This window comes from Ambystoma mexicanum, chromosome 1p (genome assembly GCF_040938575.1).
Source record: "Ambystoma mexicanum isolate Mex_15411 chromosome 1p, UKY_AmexF1_1, whole genome shotgun sequence".
Classification (NCBI taxonomy): domain Eukaryota; kingdom Metazoa; phylum Chordata; class Amphibia; order Caudata; family Ambystomatidae; genus Ambystoma; species Ambystoma mexicanum.
In genome coordinates this window covers 361,718,186-361,737,640 of record NC_090921.1, presented here as the reverse complement: position 1 = coordinate 361,737,640, position 19,455 = coordinate 361,718,186, and the positions used below count along the sequence as shown (strand labels likewise).

At 45.9% G+C, this 19,455-nt stretch overlaps 1 protein-coding gene across 5 annotated transcripts in view; it reads right to left on the bottom strand.

Moving 5' to 3' along the window:
• Nucleotides 1-1,228: 1,228 nt before the first annotated feature.
• The window catches only part of BABAM1 (BRISC and BRCA1 A complex member 1), a 150,449-nt gene continuing 132,222 nt past the window's right edge, over nt 1,229-19,455 (bottom strand). For all 5 annotated transcript variants that reach the window (XM_069648881.1, XM_069648871.1, XM_069648900.1 and 2 more), the window contains one exon: nt 1,229-1,773. In XM_069648881.1, the coding sequence (XP_069504982.1) occupies nt 1,573-1,773 (201 nt within the window). In that variant the 3' untranslated portion in view covers nt 1,229-1,572. The remainder of the gene's footprint in view (nt 1,774-19,455) is intronic.

The window sequence follows — 19,455 nt, the reverse complement described above, 5'->3', positions numbered from 1 at the left end:
GAGGTTGACACTAAGCCTAAGAAAGGATGACTCAACAACAAAAGCTAAGCCTCTGAGAAAAGTGTCAAATACTTCTGAGATATTGTTTTCTTGCCATTTCCTATAAAGCACATCATTGGCAGATGTGCAAATAAACACACATTTTAAAAACCGATTAAACAAAAGTAGTGACCCTGCGTAAAATACTGCATGGCCAGTCAACATCAGAAACGGACTACTATCGCCGTTTCAAATGCCACCTGGGACCAAAGGCACTCCAGGGCATTCCGCCATAGTGTTATGCCAGAGGTAGACCTTGAACCACCATAAACTACCTTCCCAAGAGCATGGTGTGGTTTAATTCTTACACACTGTGTAGTTCTGAACACTGTCAGGGGTCAAGGCAAAACAAAATCCAATCTGAGAAAGTCGCAACACAAAATGAGCCAGGTGAAGAGGCGAGATATCAGTCTCCCTATGGATGGTTTCAAAATATGTTCATCATCTCATATATAAACAATTGCAGGGAGTTGCACACTTAATGGGTAAGTCTGAAAACAGCCAAGGGGGCTTTTAATCACCAAGAGTCACACGGAGATCCAATCAGTGGCATCAGACTTGACACATAGGTGACTTTGTGTACCAAGTTTCAGTTGCGATTATGCAAGTGTACCCCTTAACTGAAACTAAAGGGTTGATACAACTATTCTTAGAGTCAAAATCAGTTTATGCAAAGAAACATGGGTACATCTTCCAGTTCCATTCCAAAGTCTTATCACTTTGATTAAATTGTTTGTGTGTTTTCCTTGTGAGCTAGCAGAAAGTTCAATTGATAACATAGTTGAGTCTATCATTGCTATCAGCTGGGTTTCAATAAAAGTCCAGCGCCATGGGCAGCATTTTGTATGTACTCTGTCTCTAGTGGGTGCTTTCCCATTTCATTACAATGCTACTACTCTTAGTGTATAGTGGAGGAGCCTGGGCTTGTCAGGGGCATAAGTGCTCCATAATGTTCGAATTCATGCTAGATCAGAAGAAAATGCTAAGATGAATGGCTATATCATTACCATAGAGTGTTGCACAAACTTGAGATTTTCTGTTTAAAGTGTGACTACTAGTTAGTGAAGTAGCAGGGTGAGCACGATAAAGATGCTGTCCAGCTAGGTCAGGAGAATAGCAATGGGTAAATCAAGTCAACTGTAAGGGCATAGGGAATGGTGCCCAATAGGTGAAGCACTGGGAACAAGAATGTGGGATATATATTTATTGAACCTGCAATTGTGGGAAGGAGGGAAGAAAAGCACATATGGCACAAACGACCAAGGTGAATCTGAGATTTGCAAAGTAGTCTTCTGCCCAAAAACTAGCAGACTGGAGTCCATTTCCTTTTCCCCTTTCCCCACTGGCCTTGAGCTCCACTACACCTCTCCAAAACAGCTACAAGGAAACAAAACCAACACATCAGATGAACCTGCCTTTACACTGACAGTACGTGTTTCAAGGCTACTCGGTAGCGATCAACAATGGCGAAGACTGGTCACAGTCCCAAAGCGCACAGATGGATTCTGAATTTCAGCGATACAGCGACAGCCATCACACTGTTGCCTCTATTTCAGGAGGCTCCTCTTCCTCCAGCAGGCTGTAAGACGCGTGTGTCTGGAAAGGCCTCTGTAAAGGATGTGCCAGGAGCTTGGCCATGCAATTGTGCATTTCCACTGCTGGGCCGCTCAGCGATACTTCATATTTGTAGTTGGTGCCTTTCGTATCCAGGTTTCCGAAAAAACTAAACATATCCTGTGAACAGAAAAGATATGGTTTTCAGTATTCTGCACATGATGGGTTGGGAAAGGAGATACAATCAGTTAACAGGCTGATCACAAAAAGAAGGGCCATTCACTGTATACTATTTGTGATTCATATTTACTTGACACGACAGAGTAAGAACACTAATAATGTTTAAATTGTGTATCTATTTAGACATGTGGAACCCAAGGGAGCACTTTGCAGTCTATATTCAATGTCTTCAGTGGGACTTGAACCAATGTCGTGCACTATGGACCCATTGACTGAGTAACTCTGTTCAGTGGTGCCACATCATCTACTGGTCGAGCTTTAAAGGACCTCAACCTGTAGCATACTACATTCTATTGGTATCCACAGAATTAATCGAATACAACAACATTACCTAATGAGAAATGACCGCATTTTTTAAATCTAATTTGTCAGGGATTTTTGTACATTTGTATTAATTTATAGATGGGGGTAGGGTAAGGGGAATAGGTGAAGGTAAGAAGAAGTGGGAGGGGTCTCCCCCCGCATTATTAACATTAAATTCAACCAAAAACAAATCGGCCATTTCTCATTAGGTATTATTTTTCCGATCATTTCATGGTAATCCCATTCTATTCTCTAATAATTAGCTGATGTGGCTGAGAGATCAATAGAAAATTCAAAGCCATAGTCTTATGGTTCAATGGACTTTATTAAACAACAGAAACTGCTAAGGGAAGAGGATGAACTGAAATAAAGTAGTGAAACTCAAAAGAACATTGACAAAGTAGAATCTCTGTAGGAACATAGTCTGTCAGCCCTTCTCTCACTCCCTTAGCCTCTGCCAATTGCCAGTCGCAAAGGCACTCCCAGTCTTTTGAGTTTTCAGTGCCCAAGTACTTCTTCCTTGGCTTTTGGAGCTTTCATAGAAGTAGTCAGGATGTTGTCCTTCACTGGATGTTTAAACAGAACCAACAGTCCTGGGGCTCTGGGCCTTCCGGACATGCCCAAACATCAGACTATGTTCGATCTTAGCCAAGGTCATGCTGGGCCCTGTGGATGACGGCTTGATCCCATTGGTGCAAACCCTGCCAGTCTCCCCATAACTGGGAGGTTTACCACCTTGGTACTTCCTTGCCCATCGACTTGGGCGCCAGTTCCTCCTTATTCTCTCCCACCACCCCCCTTATGTATCTATTTTCTCCCTTCCTCCTAAAAGATTTGACATGCTCTGGCTCCCCTCTACCTTCTCGCTTGGCTTTTCTCTTCCTGTCTCTTTGTCAAGACAACTGGTTCCCCTCTTCTCCTGGGTTTCTTGCTACCGCCTCTTTGATAATCTCTGTACACCCTCATCCCCTCCTCTTTCTCCTCTGTTGCTCCTTTCTCTTGACAATTCTTCTGCACTCACTCCTCACCACCTACTTCCCTTCAGTAGATCTTTCCTCTTGCCAATCTTGCTCACCTGGCTTCACCTCCCCACCACTCCTTTTTCTCTTTGCACCATCTTCTCTTCAGTTGTTCTCCCCTCTTCCTGATAACCCCCCTGAGCTGCCTTCAGTTCTATTCTACTCTACGCCCCTCCTCTCTGCCTCCAAGCTTCTCAATTTACTGCCACACACTCTGGCTCTCTATGCCTCAACTCTTGAGTCTACACTCTCTGCACCTGACTGATTTGCATATGGCTGGACCCCTTTTGCAATGGCGCAGACGGGCTAAAAAAACGGTGGTGTGGAAGGTTGCCCAGAGAAATGCCAGTGGTACAGATTCATTCAAAGCCTTCCACCCATCATTTTTGTGGTCACAGTTTGTCTCACTATGTGAGAGAGGGTATGCCCAGACGTGGGTCCCTTGCTCGCTGCGCCATAGGGAACCAAGCTGCACCTCACTGAGGAGGCCCAACAAGGCCGAAACATGTCTTGGGTTGCTGGTGTTTCCGTGCAGAGGGGACCTGGCCTAGCGGTTCGGGCTGGGATGCTACCATTGGTGGCAGTACCTGACTGATTTGCATATGGCTGGACCCCTTTTGCAATGGCGCAGACGGGCTAAAAAACGGTGGTGTGGAAGGTTGCCAGGGCAATGCCAGTGGTATAGATTCAGTCAAAGCCTTCCACCCATCACTTTTGTGGTCACCTTTATATAGTCCAGCAGGTTTACCTATAGGTATAGTAGCATAACTTCAAGCTGGGGTTCTGGTCATAAGGAGGGGTTCTGGTCATAAGATTAGATAGCTTGCGCTTAGACTACAGAACCTCTAGCTGGTCAAAATCCATATATTTGGAGCATCACGGTCTGAGCTTTCAACGCTGGGGCTGTCATCTTTAAGTGGTTCAGCCCCCACAGAGCAGACCACTCTTACTGATGCTCACATCTTGTCTTGTGTTGTGGCTGAGCGGTAGTGTACCTGCCCTTTGCGAGCTCCCTTGAAGCCAGCCTGTGAGATGCAAGCAGGGATACGCAATGACTGACCCCGTTAAAACCAAGTCCTGATATTTACATTGTATAGCTCGTAGGGGGTCACTGCAGCGGCCCGACAGCTGGAAATCACCTGGGCAGTCAGCACATTGTCTACTGTCTGAATGAGTCCTCTAGCGTAATGTGTAGGATGGCAGGACAAGAGGGGCAAGCTGGGCATTACAAATGCAATTACTCGTAGCATGGGTGGCAGCAACCAATGAACCTCACTATGGGTCTTCACACAGATGAGCTGGGAGGCCTCTGTTGCTAAAGAACTCTTCCAGGATTTTGCTACATTCTCCTCAGAGTTCTGGTGGTCCATAGGTCTCTTCTCATCCCTTTGCAGGTGCCAAACAGATCAGAGTTTCTTAGTTACTGTCCTCTCTTGTCCCTTAGGATGACTCAGAAATCGGTATCCTTGCAGGTATGAGGGGTTTAGAGAATGACAGCCTCTGCCCATTTCAGGTCCTGACACATCAGACATCCTGATGCTGGCGATGGACTGGGGAGCTTGAAGGACACCTATGTACCGCCATAGCCATGCATTATGGAGAGGATGGTGGCACCATCCCCGGGTCCTGCCCCACAGTCACCCCAGTCTCAGCACCAAGCTTCCATCATGTGGGACTTCATCACAACATCCCTCAACCCTTTTTTTTATATGGGTCAGAAATCCAACACATGCAAGGTCTAACACATTTATAAGCACACAGGGTTGGTATCTTGCCAAAAATGTAACCTCCTCTTCCAAGTTACACAGTGATGTCAACCATAGACATGGTTTGCACTGCCCAATGCATACGCGTTACACTAACACAGGACTATAGCAATCCGGCATGTTTGAAACATCTGAAATACATACTTTTCTGTTGTCTAAAGTGCAACAGTAAAATCTATGAAAACCAATGCACAATTTAGGACTCTACAGGGAAGGTGTGCAAACAAATATTCTTCTTTTCCCCCTCACACCATGTGTGTTTGAATCTTACATTTTGGAATTCACTCCAATAGCATCACTGTTTCATCATACTGGGTCCCACTTACTAGACTAGTCATGCTTAAGTGCTTCCACATAATGGGTGAATAACGTGGCCCTGCTTGAACCACAATTTTTTCTAAATGGTTGATTATATGTCGCTACCAAATTTTATTGCCCTGTAAATAAAGGGGCCATGCAGGACTGAATTCTTTTCAAACTTCTTACTGCGGCCGATGGAGTTTAAAGCAGCGCCTCGCTTTCCTTTTACTTCCAATAAAGACACCCACCAGATGAAATCAAATGGAAATTGGGGAGCTTATGCATCTGCAATCTCAGCATAATATGTTCAGTTAGTTCAATAAAAAGAAAGGTTTCAAAACTGTTTTGTTTCACTTTTATTTGGCTGCATCACTGTGCTCACACGGTCAGAAATGACAAATGTACTTAGGCTTACCTTCACAGATTGCTTCTGAGAGACCGTCGTACCAAAGTAGTTATTATCCAGTGCTTATTTATCCAGAAATCTCGATTAACTTGCGCCTCTCATTGCCTAGCATATAAGCACCCATGCTGGAAAAGTGCCATATAGGAAAGTAAAAAGTGCTTTCTTAAAAGTGCTGGAAAAATACGCCATTCCAGACGATTAATATGTTATTAGGCTTTCTTATCTGGTATGTTCTCTTCATTATCTGTCACTGTACCACCCTGAAAAGTGCATTAAAGGCTGCAATTGGTAAACCAGCAAACGTTTGTGGAGCCTGATTCCCCATGGGTGTAGGATCAAAGCTTATCCTGTACATTTTGTATTTCAGGTGGCAGGTCATAGAACATGACATGGTCTCTTTAATCCTGCACGTCACTTCATGGGTTGCCCATTTTACTTAACACGCAGGTGAAAGTCTTTGCCAGGCCGCCACCTCTCAAAACATACTTACCTGAACCAGAACTGTGAGTTTAGAAAAAGACAGATGGCATTCTGATTGCAAAACCATAAGGGTCTGCATTAACAAGTTGCCTATTGATGTGGACAAGGCGAATGTCAGTAAGAGTAGACTGGTTCCTACAGTAGGGGATGCATTCCCCCACCCGCAAACCACACACATTTCTGGTCAAAAAGTCTAAAGGCTCATCCCACACACCTCAGACCTTGACCTGAGAGAAGGACAAATTACTTACTCCTGGTAATGTTCTTTCTACTGGATGTTCCTCCCACGTATCGCTCATCTTTGATATATCAGATATCCTGCTTGCAGCTGTGGAAACTTTTCAACAGCAGAGGGTGCCGTGCATGGTCGACTTGTGGTCCCTCGGTGGCTCCCATCACACTCTTGTCTGTGACGTCAACGCTTGTATAAGTAGCGCGCACGGGGCCCGTAGTCTCAGTTATGTTTTCCCCCCATTTCAGCAGAGCCGTCTCAAAGATTAAAGAATCTCACACGTTGAAAGAGAGGAAGTTGTAAATAACAGAAATTCTCCCACAGATAGAGGGGTAGGTTGGGAGGGTGATTTGGAATATGTGGGTGGAACACCCAGTAGAAAGAACATTACCAGGGGCAAAGTAATTTGTTCTTCTAATGGATTGTGTCCTCTAACGTATTCCTCATCTTTGATAGACTCCCATAGCAGTATGTAGCTGGGAGAAAGAGAATTTACTTTTGAATTATGCTGTGAAGAACAGCTTTGCCAACGTTAGCCTTCTAACCCAATACAGAATCAAGGCAATAATGTATTGTAAACATGTGCAGCGAAGACCAGATTGCAGCGCTGCAAGTGTCCAGCACAGGCACCCATCTTTATAAAGCCAAAGAAGTAGCTACTCCTCTTGTGGAATGAGCGCTCAGACCATCAGGGACTTCCTTGGCAGCCAGAGTGTAACTTTCGGTAATACACAACACAATCCATTGAGACAAGGTCTGTTTAGTAACAGCCTGTCACAGCCTATGACCTGTATAGCCCACAAAGAGCTGATCATCTTTCCGATCCTGCCTATGTAAAAGCTCAGCGCTCTTTTGGGATCCAATCGATGAAGCCTCCTTTCATCCTTGAAAGGATGCGGATAAAAGATGGTAAAACAGTTTTTTGTGCAGGTGTGAGGAGTCCGGAATGAAAGACTGACACAAGTTTTCCAATGTTGTAGGTTAAAGACTTTTATTAAAATGAAAGGGGTTGGGAAAATGCCTCTCAGACCTTTGAAGAGGAATTTCCCAACCTAAACCAAAACTAAGGATATGTCTGTGTCAGGATGTCAAAACTAAAACTATCGTGTCCAAACTTCTATACTGACCCTCACACTATAAAATGAACTAAAAGGTGAAAAGGGAAATGACAAACCTTGGAATGTTTGGTGAACTGTCCATAAAGGAAGAAACCGGTTCAAACAAAGTTCTCCAGGGAAGAAGATACTTGGTTTCAGAGGATTCCTCTTTCCTGCTTAAGGTTTTCATATACAATAGTTATTTGGGCCTCCCTTGGCCAACTACCGCACTTGCACACAAAAACTGTCTGGTTTTACAATTTTGGTTTCCTTTCAGGCCACCTGATATTTTCTCTCTCGGGTGGTGTGGTTCCTTCTATGATTAATAAAATCCTTCTCAATTGCCTGTGTACTCTCCTGCCAGGACTTTTGATCTTCGCCCCGCTCCCAATGTTGTCTGTATATAATATTTGTTAATGTGTCTCTCTGATATCTTGATCTCTCACTGCTCTGTAAATACTCACACTGTGTACATTCACACATTCGAAGAGGGTTTGCTTATGATTTGAGCTCCCTTTCAATATGTCAATTCTTTATCTCATTCTTATCTACGTGGTTCTCATATATTCACACTTGGTGTGTTCGCCGATACGCCCAGTGTCCCCTCTGCTTTCTGGCAGACACACTGGTCTTTGCTTGCGCTGGAAAACTCTCTTGCGGCCTGTAGCTGAAGAATTCCTTTACACCTCCATCTCGCGGTTGCCTTTCCTTCACTCGTCGGTCATCCGCAGCTTCCAGCTGACACCTGCTGTTCTCTGGTAAGTGGAGTGCAGTTTTCCTTCATCTGCGAATGCCAAGGGGTCACTCACTTGCTCCTAGTGTACCCACAGCGACCTCTGGCTCAGCAGCTTCCTTCTCTTTTGATGAGCCTCTTGGCTTCACTAGGCTGGTCTCAACTTCCCGGTCCTCTGCCCCTCGCAGAGAGGTGCAACTCTCACTCGCCAGTCCTCACAGCAGCAGTCTTCACTTCTTGATTTGGACTTCTAACATTTCGCAGGCGTGTGCCAGGAAACACTAGAGCGATCATTGTGCTTGCTGTATCTCTTGATCAGCATGATCAGCATGCTCGGTCTCTTCTCCTCGTCCCAGTACTTTGAGGATTCTGTCGTCATTGTTTGCCATGACCGAGACTTGACATGGAGAGATTGAACAAGGTTGGTTCACAGATTTGATTAAAGGGGTTTCCCTTTTCTTCATGGGAAAAGGAGGGGGAAACATGGCAATAAGCCATGACTGTTCAGACATGGGGAGGTCTTTTTCAAGGGAGAGTGGGGGATAATACCATGTCTCACCCGATGGAGCCATGACATCTCCCCAGAGGCTGTCTCTCCTCCCATGAGATCCTCCCTCATATAACGACTCCCAGCGAGGGTCAGGATCAGGCAGTGATTGCTGTCCCCAGGCCACATGTGAGGCGGTTACCACCAGAGAATCAGTGATGACTCCACTGGATTCTTCACACAGATAGAACTCAGACACCACCTTAGGCAGAAATGAATGGCGAACCCTCAAACGTTATCCTTATAAAAAGTAGTAGACAAGGCTTGAAGCTCACTCAGCCACCAAGCCGAGGCGATTGCTGTCAGAAAGACAGTCTTCAAAGTCAGTATCATAAGAGAACATGAATGAAGTGGCTCAAAATGAGCTCCCATCAAGAAGTTTAACACTAAATTAAGGTACCAAACCGGAATAATAAAAGGAAGCGGTGGGAAGATATTTATGAGTCCCTTAAGGAGCTGGATAACAATGAAAGGTTTAAAATAAGGGCCTTGTTCAGGCGAGCACTTGAAAATGGAAAGCGCTGCCAGATAGCCCTTTGCAGTGGAAATCTGCAGCCCTTGATGGGCTAAATGCAACAGGAAACATAACACGACGGTGTGTCACAAGTAAAAGGGGCTATGTTCTTGTCTCTACCTCAGCTGCAAAACTTGTTCCAAGCTTTAGTTGCTGGCCTTCTTGCCAAAAGCAACACCTTCATTAGGTCTTCCGGGAGATCCCAAGCTCTGTATCCCATCCTCTCAGAGATCAGGCGTGAAGGTTCAGAGTTCAGATTACTGCGTGGAGAATGCCACCTCCTTTCTAAGTGAGCAGGTCTACTCTTTGAGGAAGACAAATCGGAGGGCAGATGGACATGTCTTGAAGGTCCTCCTGGCCCAATCCGCAGCAATCAGAATCATGGATCTGCCAAACTTCCTCAACCTCCCGATGACACGAGGAATGACAGGGACAGAAGAAGACTGAAGGCAACGCGTACAGGAGTGGAAAGTCCCAATGCACCACAAACGCGTCCCACAGAGCTCCTGGAGCTGAACAGGTTGCACTTCCTGTTGAAACTGGATGCAAACAGATCCACTTGATCTTTTTGCCAAAGGGCGAAGATCTCTACAAGGACTTTCTGTGCCAACTCCCACTTGTGAGAGACTGTGCTCTGCCTGCTCAGAGCGTCACCGCTGTGCTCCGACTAGGTGAATGGCCGATAATGAGATTACTTCTTGCAGTGCCCAAAACCAGAAATGCATTGCCTGTCTGGCACAGTGGTAGTGGCTCTACATCTCCTGTCTTGTTGAGGTAATGCATGGTCACTGTGTTGTCAGTCATTATCAGGATGTTCTTTCCAAGCAGAGAGGGCAGAAAGGCTATCAGCGTCAGTCTGATTGACCTCAGCTCTAAAAGGTTTATGTGTAGTTTGGACAACGATGAGCCCAATGACTGCTGATTGTCAGATAGTTTGCATGAGCTTCCAGATCTGTGAGGCAGGCAACCGTAGCTACGGTGATCTCCGGCCATGGTTGCCAGAGGAGTTCACCCTTCATCACATTCTTCTTGTAGGCCCACCATAGGAGATCCGTTGTTCAGGACCTGAAGAAGGTCAGTTATCTTGCCAGAGAATTGTGACCATTGGGATCTGAGGGCCCACTGAAGTGATCTCATCCTCATATGGGTCTGTGGCACCAGGAAAATGCAGGGTACCATGAGACCGAGCAACCTCAAAAAATTGAAGGGCAGTAATTTTTGGGCATTTGGTAACTTCATGACCATCTGTAGAATATGTTGAGTCCTCACCTCGAGTGGCGAAGCTTTTCCCAAAGAAGCATCCAGGACCGATCCAACAAATGTAAGCTTTTGGGAAGGTATCATGTGGGACTTCTTGAAATTGACAGAGAAGCCTCGATTGTGGAAGGTGTGGCAGGTGATGCCGAGATGTTCCAGAACTTGTTCGGAGAATGAGTCCTGATCAGCCAATCGTCCAGGTAGGGGTAGATGTGAATCCCCCCCACCCTCCTCTTTAGACTTGCCGCTACTACCACCATCAATGTGGTGAAGACACTTGGGGCAGCAGTGAGCCTGAATAGTAGAACCCAAAATGTACTTCCTGTGCTTGGGATGAATGGGCACATGGAAATAAGCATCCTGAAGATCGAGGGACACCATCCAATCCTGGAGCTAAAGGGCCTGAAGGATTTGCGGAAGAGTGACCATCTTAAAACTTGTCCTTCCTTGTTCAAGTGTCTTAAGTCCAAGAAGTGTCGCAGTCCTGTGTCCTTTTTGGGAATTAGGAAGTAAGGGGAGAACCATCATTGGTTCCTCTCCACTGAAGGTAACAATTCCATTGCACCTTTCTCTAACAGGGTGATGATCTCCTGCAAGAGGAGCAGATCTGGATCCTTCAAGAAATGTCCGCTTGGCAGAGAATTCAGAGTCCGTTTCAAGAATGGAGGTAGTAACCATGGGCTACTGTTTGCAGAGCCCAAGCATCTGAAGTAATGCTTTGCCATTCTTCCAAATGCTGTGTCAGTCTGCCTCCCACCACAGTCCTGTGGATTTAGGCCTCAAAGGGTTTGGTAGTGCAGCTGCTGCGGAAGACAAGAGGCAGAGGATGATTGGGCAGTTCTACGCCCACGTCCTCGTGAAACAAGAGGTAGTCTCCTTTGTCCCCTTTGAGAGAATTGCCCCCACGCTCTTCCAACCGAAGAATAGAATCGAAAGGACCAGCCCCTCCAACTCTGAGGCGGAATGGGTTTACCGTGGTTGGCAAATCGCTGCAACCAATGATTCTGCAGCTGCTTTGAAAGTTTGCTACTTTTCCAAACTCTTGTCGGCCTTAGAACCGAACAGTTGAGAGCCATCAAAGTGCATATCCAATAACATCACCTGAACGTCCGGGGCAAAACCTGACCTGCGCAGCCAAGCAAATCTTCTGGTTACAGCGCTTGCCGCCATCGCACGGCTAACACAATCTAAGTTATCTAAACCAGATTGCAGAGCCTAGCACAAGCAGCATTGACTGCCTTTAGCACCATGCTACCCGCCGGGAACACCAGTTTTTTTTCCAGGGCATCAAACCTCTTGTCATCCTTATCTGGAGGGTTTGTGGGATAGGCAGCAGCCTTTGAGGTTGATGTGGATGCCTGAACAACGAGACTTTCTGGAGTTGGATGTCTCAATGGCAATACTGGAACTATTGCAGGATGCCTGTACTTTCTAGCCAAGTCCTTATTTACTGCGGGAGCAGTATCACTCTTTTTTCAGTTCTCCAGGACAATGTTGTTCTATCACATATGGAAAGGAAACAATTGGACCTTGGGATGACCCTTATCAAGGATGTTCTTAAGATCATCCTTCACATTTTCAGCCAAAGGCCTGCTCCATCCTAAATACTCAGTCACCTTGGCCATGACTGCCTATATGAGGCATCGGCATGCCCAGGCACATCTGGCGTGGCAAACTCCACTTCTGGAGATGTATCCAGGACACTGCCATCCTTCAAGGTATCCACCAGGTCTCTAAACCTTGACTCCTCAGAGGTCAGCTCTTCAGGAGCATTTTGAGTGCCGTATACCAATCCAAACAGAGGACTTCTCTCCTCCACCTCTTCTTATTCATAAATGGAGATCATAGACTTCAAAAAGTTCTTCTTTGCTAAGGGCTTAAAAGCCTTTGACGAATCAGTCGAGGATGTCAATGGCTTGAACCTCGATGGCTTTGGCGTTGAAGAACCCCACATGGATTCCTTCAATGGAGCAGAAGAGGATAATGATGGCTTTGAATAACTCGACACCTTTCGAGGAAGGTTCGAGTACTTACTGCCCGGGCTCTTAGGCGCACAAGCCAAAAATTTTGACAACGCTCTGTCGCCTCACAAGGCGCAATGGGGTTGGAAGCCTTTTTCGGTTCACTGGAAAGGGTGGATGATGCCGCCTTTGTGAACACCTAACATTTTGAGGCGAAATTCCTCTAATTCGGCCTTCAAAGCCGACTTACTCGGAAAACATACCCATTTCCTATCGGGTAAGGAGTCAGAAGACGACGATCGGGACCAATGGCGTCACTTCTTAGACTTGAGATGGTGAGTGTCTGGAACTCGTCAAGCGCGCTTAGAATGTTTGCTGCGCTTTCTAGCTTCGTGAGGTGAAACCTCCCTCAGGGTCTTTTCGTCAGACTACCTCATCTTCGACAGGGAAGGGGATATGGAAAAAGACCTACATTGGGGGGAGTTTCTGCTTCCTCTCCTTCAAGGCCTTTACGATCATCAACTGTCAAATGCCACAGTGGTCTCCTCCTTAACACCAGAGGCATAGTCGGTGTGGATTCACATCTTTGATGCACAATCCGAACACCTCTTGAACCCGGTGTTCGGGGCATACATCTCGAAGTTCTTGATAACAGTAGATACATCGCTGAGGCGAAGAAACCCTTTCGAACCATACTAAGCAGAAAAACAGAACTGAGGCAACAGGCACGGTGCGTGCTACTTATATCAACGCTGACGTCCCGGCTGAGAGCGGGATGAAAGCCGATGAGGGACGCACAGCACCCCCTGCTGTTGAAAAGTTTCAGAAGCTGCAAACAGGATATCGGATATATCAAAGATGAGGAATACGTGGGGCAACACTATCCATTAGAAAACGGAGATTACTGATTCGAATATTTTAATGCATACAGGGTGTGCAGCACCTCCTCCCGCCACTCCCAAGTTCTCAACTGAATTCTGGCCTTTGAGAACGGCTTCTTGTGAGAGTGGAATCAATGAGCTCCACCTTGTTCACTAGATGATCTCCTTACAAGATGAATGCTGAGCTGAGAGGTCACAGTTTCACAGATGGGACAGTGCACAAAAACCTCCACATGTTAGTTGAATCTTCTCGAAGTTGCAACCCCTGAACTGGTCGACTTTTGGGCTTCTTGTTAATTGAATAATCATATTCACATTCACCCCTTGATATCCAGTAACTATGCCACCTTGCTCCCCCCATGAAGTGGCTTTTCATAATCTGCCACGATAGAATACCCCAATAAGTAAATACATTAGAATATTTAGACCGCTGGCACCCTCATGAGATGTTATTAACAGCAAGCACTAACAGGTGAAATAATGGTCACACACTGTCAACGATAATCCCAAAAAAAAAGCAGGCAACAGGTTTTTTTCAACCACCTGATTACAAGTTGTGTTGCACATACATATTTTACGCATGTAGATTTAAACAAATCTATGCTCAGAATTCTGTAATCTGCATGCAAACATTCAGGCAAATCTGAATGCAGCGTTATCTGCCTAATTAGGAGTTGGAAAAAGCTGGAAAACCACCAAAAACCTTGAATATTTTACTCTAGCTTGGCAGAATGTCTTCAATAGGTCAAATTGTTCTAAAATCAATATAAATTAAGAAATATATGATGCACACACATTCAGCTTTCAAAACTGAAGCACTAATAAACAACTCAAGACACCCACAGTTGCAATTCACAAATTGGGAAAACAAAACTGATCCCCAACATAACTAGAGATGCAAACGAATACAAATGAAAAGTGAACACATTTGGATGGATATAGCGACACTTGAAGCCAATGACTTTCATGTGATTGTATTTACCTGTGCATTATCTTGGCATCAACTGCTAAAGCGATGATAAAGGGCACTGCCAAGAAGTAGACCATAGAGCAACATGTAGGGGCCGGAGGCATCATTGTGCAGGAGAGGATTTTTTGGTGGGAGCCATAGCAGATCAGAGGAAGGATGAGCGAAAACAGCTGGTCCGGACACCAAGGAGGAGCTTGTTTCAGCCAAGACCATCCTCTATTATAGTCCAGTAATAACCAAATACTGATTTTATACATGCTGGGCAGGGAGACCATCACTTCCATCCTCCTGCTCTTTCAGGAAGACATAAAAGCTAGCTTCCAGTCCGAGTTACCCCGCTCTACATAGACTCCTGCATTTGCTATACTTTGGTGCCATGGGGACATTCCAACATACCACCAAACTGCTCCATGGAATGCACCACCCAATATTTTCATGATGCTCAGCCACATCATGGATGCCTTCCTTCTGCAATACCTTGCCACACTAACCTCCCCAGAAGGGGAGACACAAAGGGAAGCACATATGTCCCTAATAGATTGGGAGCACACGACTGCTCACACATACCCTTGCCCCCTGCCACAAAGTAAGGGAGCATATTTTCAAGACCAGAAACAAAAATGCAGCATCTATTTGCCGATGACCTGCAACAACACCTCTAGCACACTTCTGTACTTACTTCCCCAGATCAAGCCCATCACTCCGTGATCATGCGGAAATCCGCCCTGCCCAGGTTCATGGAATTACTCAGTTAAACAGCAAACTGGATCCTTGCTATGTCAGAGGAGCAGACATTTGGTGCAGACTGCCACCTCCCCCATAGGTAGTCAAATAATGCAATGTCATTAGGGACACCCTATAACAGAGGTCTGTAACCTGTGACTTTCCAGATTTCTTCAACTACGACTTCCAGAATCTGTCACCACTGAATGTGTTAGGTTATGTTGATTTATACCGTGCACCGCTACCACCAAAGGGCAGTCTCCAGGCGCTCACGTGGCTCTGCAAAAGAAGAGGGCGGGTGTGTTTGTGGGGAAAGGAGGATAGAATAGGTTCAGAACCAGGAGGAACTGGCATCTGTGCATTGTCTTGCGTGTGGTAGTTGGTTCAGAGGCCCCACTCGCTGTAACATTAAGGGTAGGAGTTGTTGTCTGGAACATCTGGGGAGCCAAATGTTGCAGAGTCGTGCCGTATACCAATCCTAAGCTTTCGTTTTACTCCACTTGTACTTTAATTCAATATATCCAACTTATTTGACTAAAGGCTACAACACCCACAAAGGATCAGATTAACAATCAAAGCCCATGGCTGGTGCTTGGAGTTCCAAGTGACATGAAGTCATTGAGTAACCTTACCCACAACCCCGCGGCTTTGCATCCACAAACCAACCATTTCGCACCATCAAAACCTTGCAAAGCGATGAGGTGGAAGAAAGAATGTATGGAAGTGCATTGCTAAGTGCATTAGACGTAGGACAGAAGTTTAGTGGAGTCAAGAGGAAATCTTTCTTGGTGAGAGACGTTGTGATCCTGATTTCATCAAGAGGTTTGCTAAATGAAATAGTTGGACACTGGAAGAGCAGGCATTGAGTTAAGATGCCAGAATTCCTGAGCTTTACCCTTATAGTATATTACAGTAGCACCCATCTAAATATGCCATATGAAATATGCAGTAATACGATAAGCCAAAGGGAGTGTTCCTCTTTCACGGGGTCCACTGGTGGGGTGAAGAAAGTGGGAATCAACTTATATCAGCAGTGAGCAGTAATATATTCATCCTCCAGAGGGAGACAGCTCTGTTTCAACTACACTTAGGAAAAAGAACTTCATATGTTAAGCCTGAGAAGGCACCTCCCGACCTGGGGTAGGCGATATTTCAATGCCGATGCCAGAGTCGAACCTAACCCAGAGGTGGAGTTAGGGAATTATAGGGCCCTTGAGTGTGCCTTGTTTGTTCAGGTGGGTACTGTTGCCAATCACACAACACCTACCAACCTCTTTGCTGGCCAGCGTTTTCCTTTACCTTTTTAAGGACCTAGAGATCCCCAATCCAACACAGCCACAACCAAACAAAACAGAGAAAAAGAAATGCCGACAATGAAGCTCCCGTTCAAAGCAACTTCCAACTCACTGGCATGAATTGTAGCATCCTGACATAGCAGGAAATCAAGACGACTGGCATAGACAAACCTGATCGGACTGCACAAACAACAGCCAACGAAAAAGAGGTGGGCCCTAACACAGTTTTTAAACCTGGCTACCATAATAGCCCAGCTCAGGAAAAACCTAGGACTGGAATGGTCGAGCAGTTAGGTGAAGTCGTGAGCCAATGTGAAAGCTGTTCCATTGAGGTCAGGAGAACTAGTGGTGGATCGAGAGACCAAGAGGAAGGTGGATGGGGGCACTCAAAAAACCTGTGGAGCTGTTGGATGTGAAAGCGTGGTACCATGTGTGAAATGTTGAGGTTGTGTTTATGGGAGCTTATGTTACAGTGAATGCAAGCAGAGAGAGCAAAGAGTTGGAGTAGTTAGTGGAAGATGAGATTGGTAGAGAGAGAGGGTGAAAGAGAGAAGATGTGTAAAGGGGGAGATTGGAGATAGGAGAGTAGTAGGAGGAGGGGGATGTAAAGAGAGAGTAGGCATGTAAGAAAACCAAAGGCACGGAGGAGGCACATGGGAGATAGTAGGAAGAGGGAGAGAGAGGAGAACAGAGGCGTCAAATGACGGGGGCAAGCGCATGGAGCGGGAGCTAGAGTGTTAGGGTGTAATGGTGTAGAATCTAGAAACTGACACAACGGTGGCATTTTGATTGTTATACACTTGTATTCAATTTAAGAAGGGTTGGGGCAATGCCTCTCTAGCCCTAACACTAAGAGGGGTTTCCCTGCCTCAACAAAATGTTCTAATGGGTCGTTCAGGATGTCCAAAAGCAGTCCACTGCCGGGTCAAAACCCTATCTCTAACCCTCACACTAATAACTCAAACTAAAGCGCGGGGGCTGTACTTCTAACAGTTCAATAGTTCTACTGTAGCTCAAAACACAAAGGTTCTCAAAAGGTGCAAAACAACTCCAAAAAGATAGACAACCTTGGTCCTGCAGGCTGTCGGCTCCTGGTGTTACCAAGAGAGGGGTTCCTTCCTCTTGGAGGGTCACAATGTCCACTTTCCTTAAAAGGGTTTTGTTTCTCTTTCCCTCGATTCCTCCTCTTCCCACTTCTTGGCCTTTCTTAATAACAGTTCAAGGGGGCGTGCCCCTTCCCCTTGCTTTTTCTATTCTCACAGTCCATCCAATGCACTAACCTTCCAGACACTGTTTGTGAAGATTTGTATGGGTGCGAGTATTATTGCTCAACTTGCCTTTCTCAGGATTAGTTTCAATGGTCTTGTTTTTATGTCTCTTGCAGTCCCAGCCAACCTGGTACAAACCTGCCACGTACTGTGGCTAGGAAGATCTCTCAGGATGCAACTCGCTTGTATGTGGAGGTCCCATCCCCTTTTTTCTCTTCCTTGTGAACGTGGCAGACCTGGTGCACTAACCTCCCAGGTACTGACACGAGAAAGATTGCCTTGGATGCAATCTTCATACAGGTGCGGGTCCCAGGCTTGCTTTTCTTCCATCTCCCAATTTCCTGAACTACTTCTTTGTCCACCAGGGTCCTTGACCCTGTATTCGGGGTCTCATTCCCTTCAGGCAACTTCTGCTACTACTTCTCAGGGCCTGCGTGTATCCCCAACAGCCAGCGCACCTGGTTTCTTCGTCTGCGATGGATGTGGGACTCTCGTAACGCCAGCGGTCTAGTGTGGGGGTTAGTCTGCGCTCGACATCCTCTGGCGCTCTCCGGCAGAGGTAAGTGAGGCTTCGGGGTTGCAGTTTTGCTTCCTTGCATATCCCTTTGGCCGAGCACACTGGGAGCTTCTGCTTCCTTGCTTGGAGAGTGGTCGCTCTCCTTAAGGCCAGCTTTTCTCCGTCTAGCTCCCTTCTTGGTGCCCCGTTCTGCCTGCTTTCTGAAAATCCTCACACACCCTTGTGACTACGGTTCCTCCAGGGAGGGTTTGACCTCATGTCCAGCACTTCTTCCATCATCATACTGGTAAGCATTCTCAATTGTTTATATTGACTAAACTGTGCTTTCAGTGCTTGCACAGTATTCACCCATGCTTCTTATTCGTCCCAGTAGTTTTACTTTGATGTTCATAAGGGTAGCACTTGTTCTTCTTGGTGTCAGTACACAGTGTGACATTTATGAGGTCTACCATATAGCATAACATGGGGGAGGTAAGGACTATGTTACCCTGTGGGGTGTCTAAGCGTATGGGAGTTTGATAAGGGGTATCTGCATACTGCATGATCCTCTCTATGCCATCCCTCGTCACAGGAGGGAAATCTCTCCCCGTGTAAATCTCCTGCTGTGTTGCACCCCAAGGGGATTATTGAACTGTGGCCGCACGCTATGGCCACGTGAGAAGGGTACTCCCCCATGGGAGAAGCAACAACATCCAGGAATTTGTCACATGGGATAGAAACGCTCTTGAAGATCATGAATCAAAAGTCCCAGAAGGAAGATGGTAGATAAGGCTGCAGCCTTTAGGACCTCACACATCAAATAGGCTAGATTAGATAGTAGAAGTTACTGTTCAATATTTGAATTACAACTTGGAATAGAGTGGGGAGACTCTACGGGAGGTCGAGGGACTAGTTAGGGACTTCCCTTAGTCAGAACACCCTGCAGTCTGAAAAATGTGAAATAAAACCCTGTAACAGTTTTCCCGAGTTGGTGGAATTTGTCAAAGCCAATCCGTAAGAACCCGCATCCTGTCCTGCAAGATCAGGTGAATACAAGCCTTCCTAATGCATAGTGGACTCTTTAAGCGACAAACAGTTTTTACATATCTGTCTGAGCGTGGAACGGGAAGCAGACTGAATAGGAATCACAAAGTCAATGGAATCTTAGCCTTGGGTTCTCCAGCAAGGGCATGGTATATTCTAACACTTATTTAGGAGTGCCACAACAGATCTTAAGAGATTTAGATTTGAGCCCTTAAGAATGTACCTTTAACTGAAAAAAGATCAATGCCAGCTTCAGCGTCCCTAAGAGTGCAACATTTGATACTTCAATCTCTTATGCAGCTGAACAATAATAATGTTGCAGGTGTAATT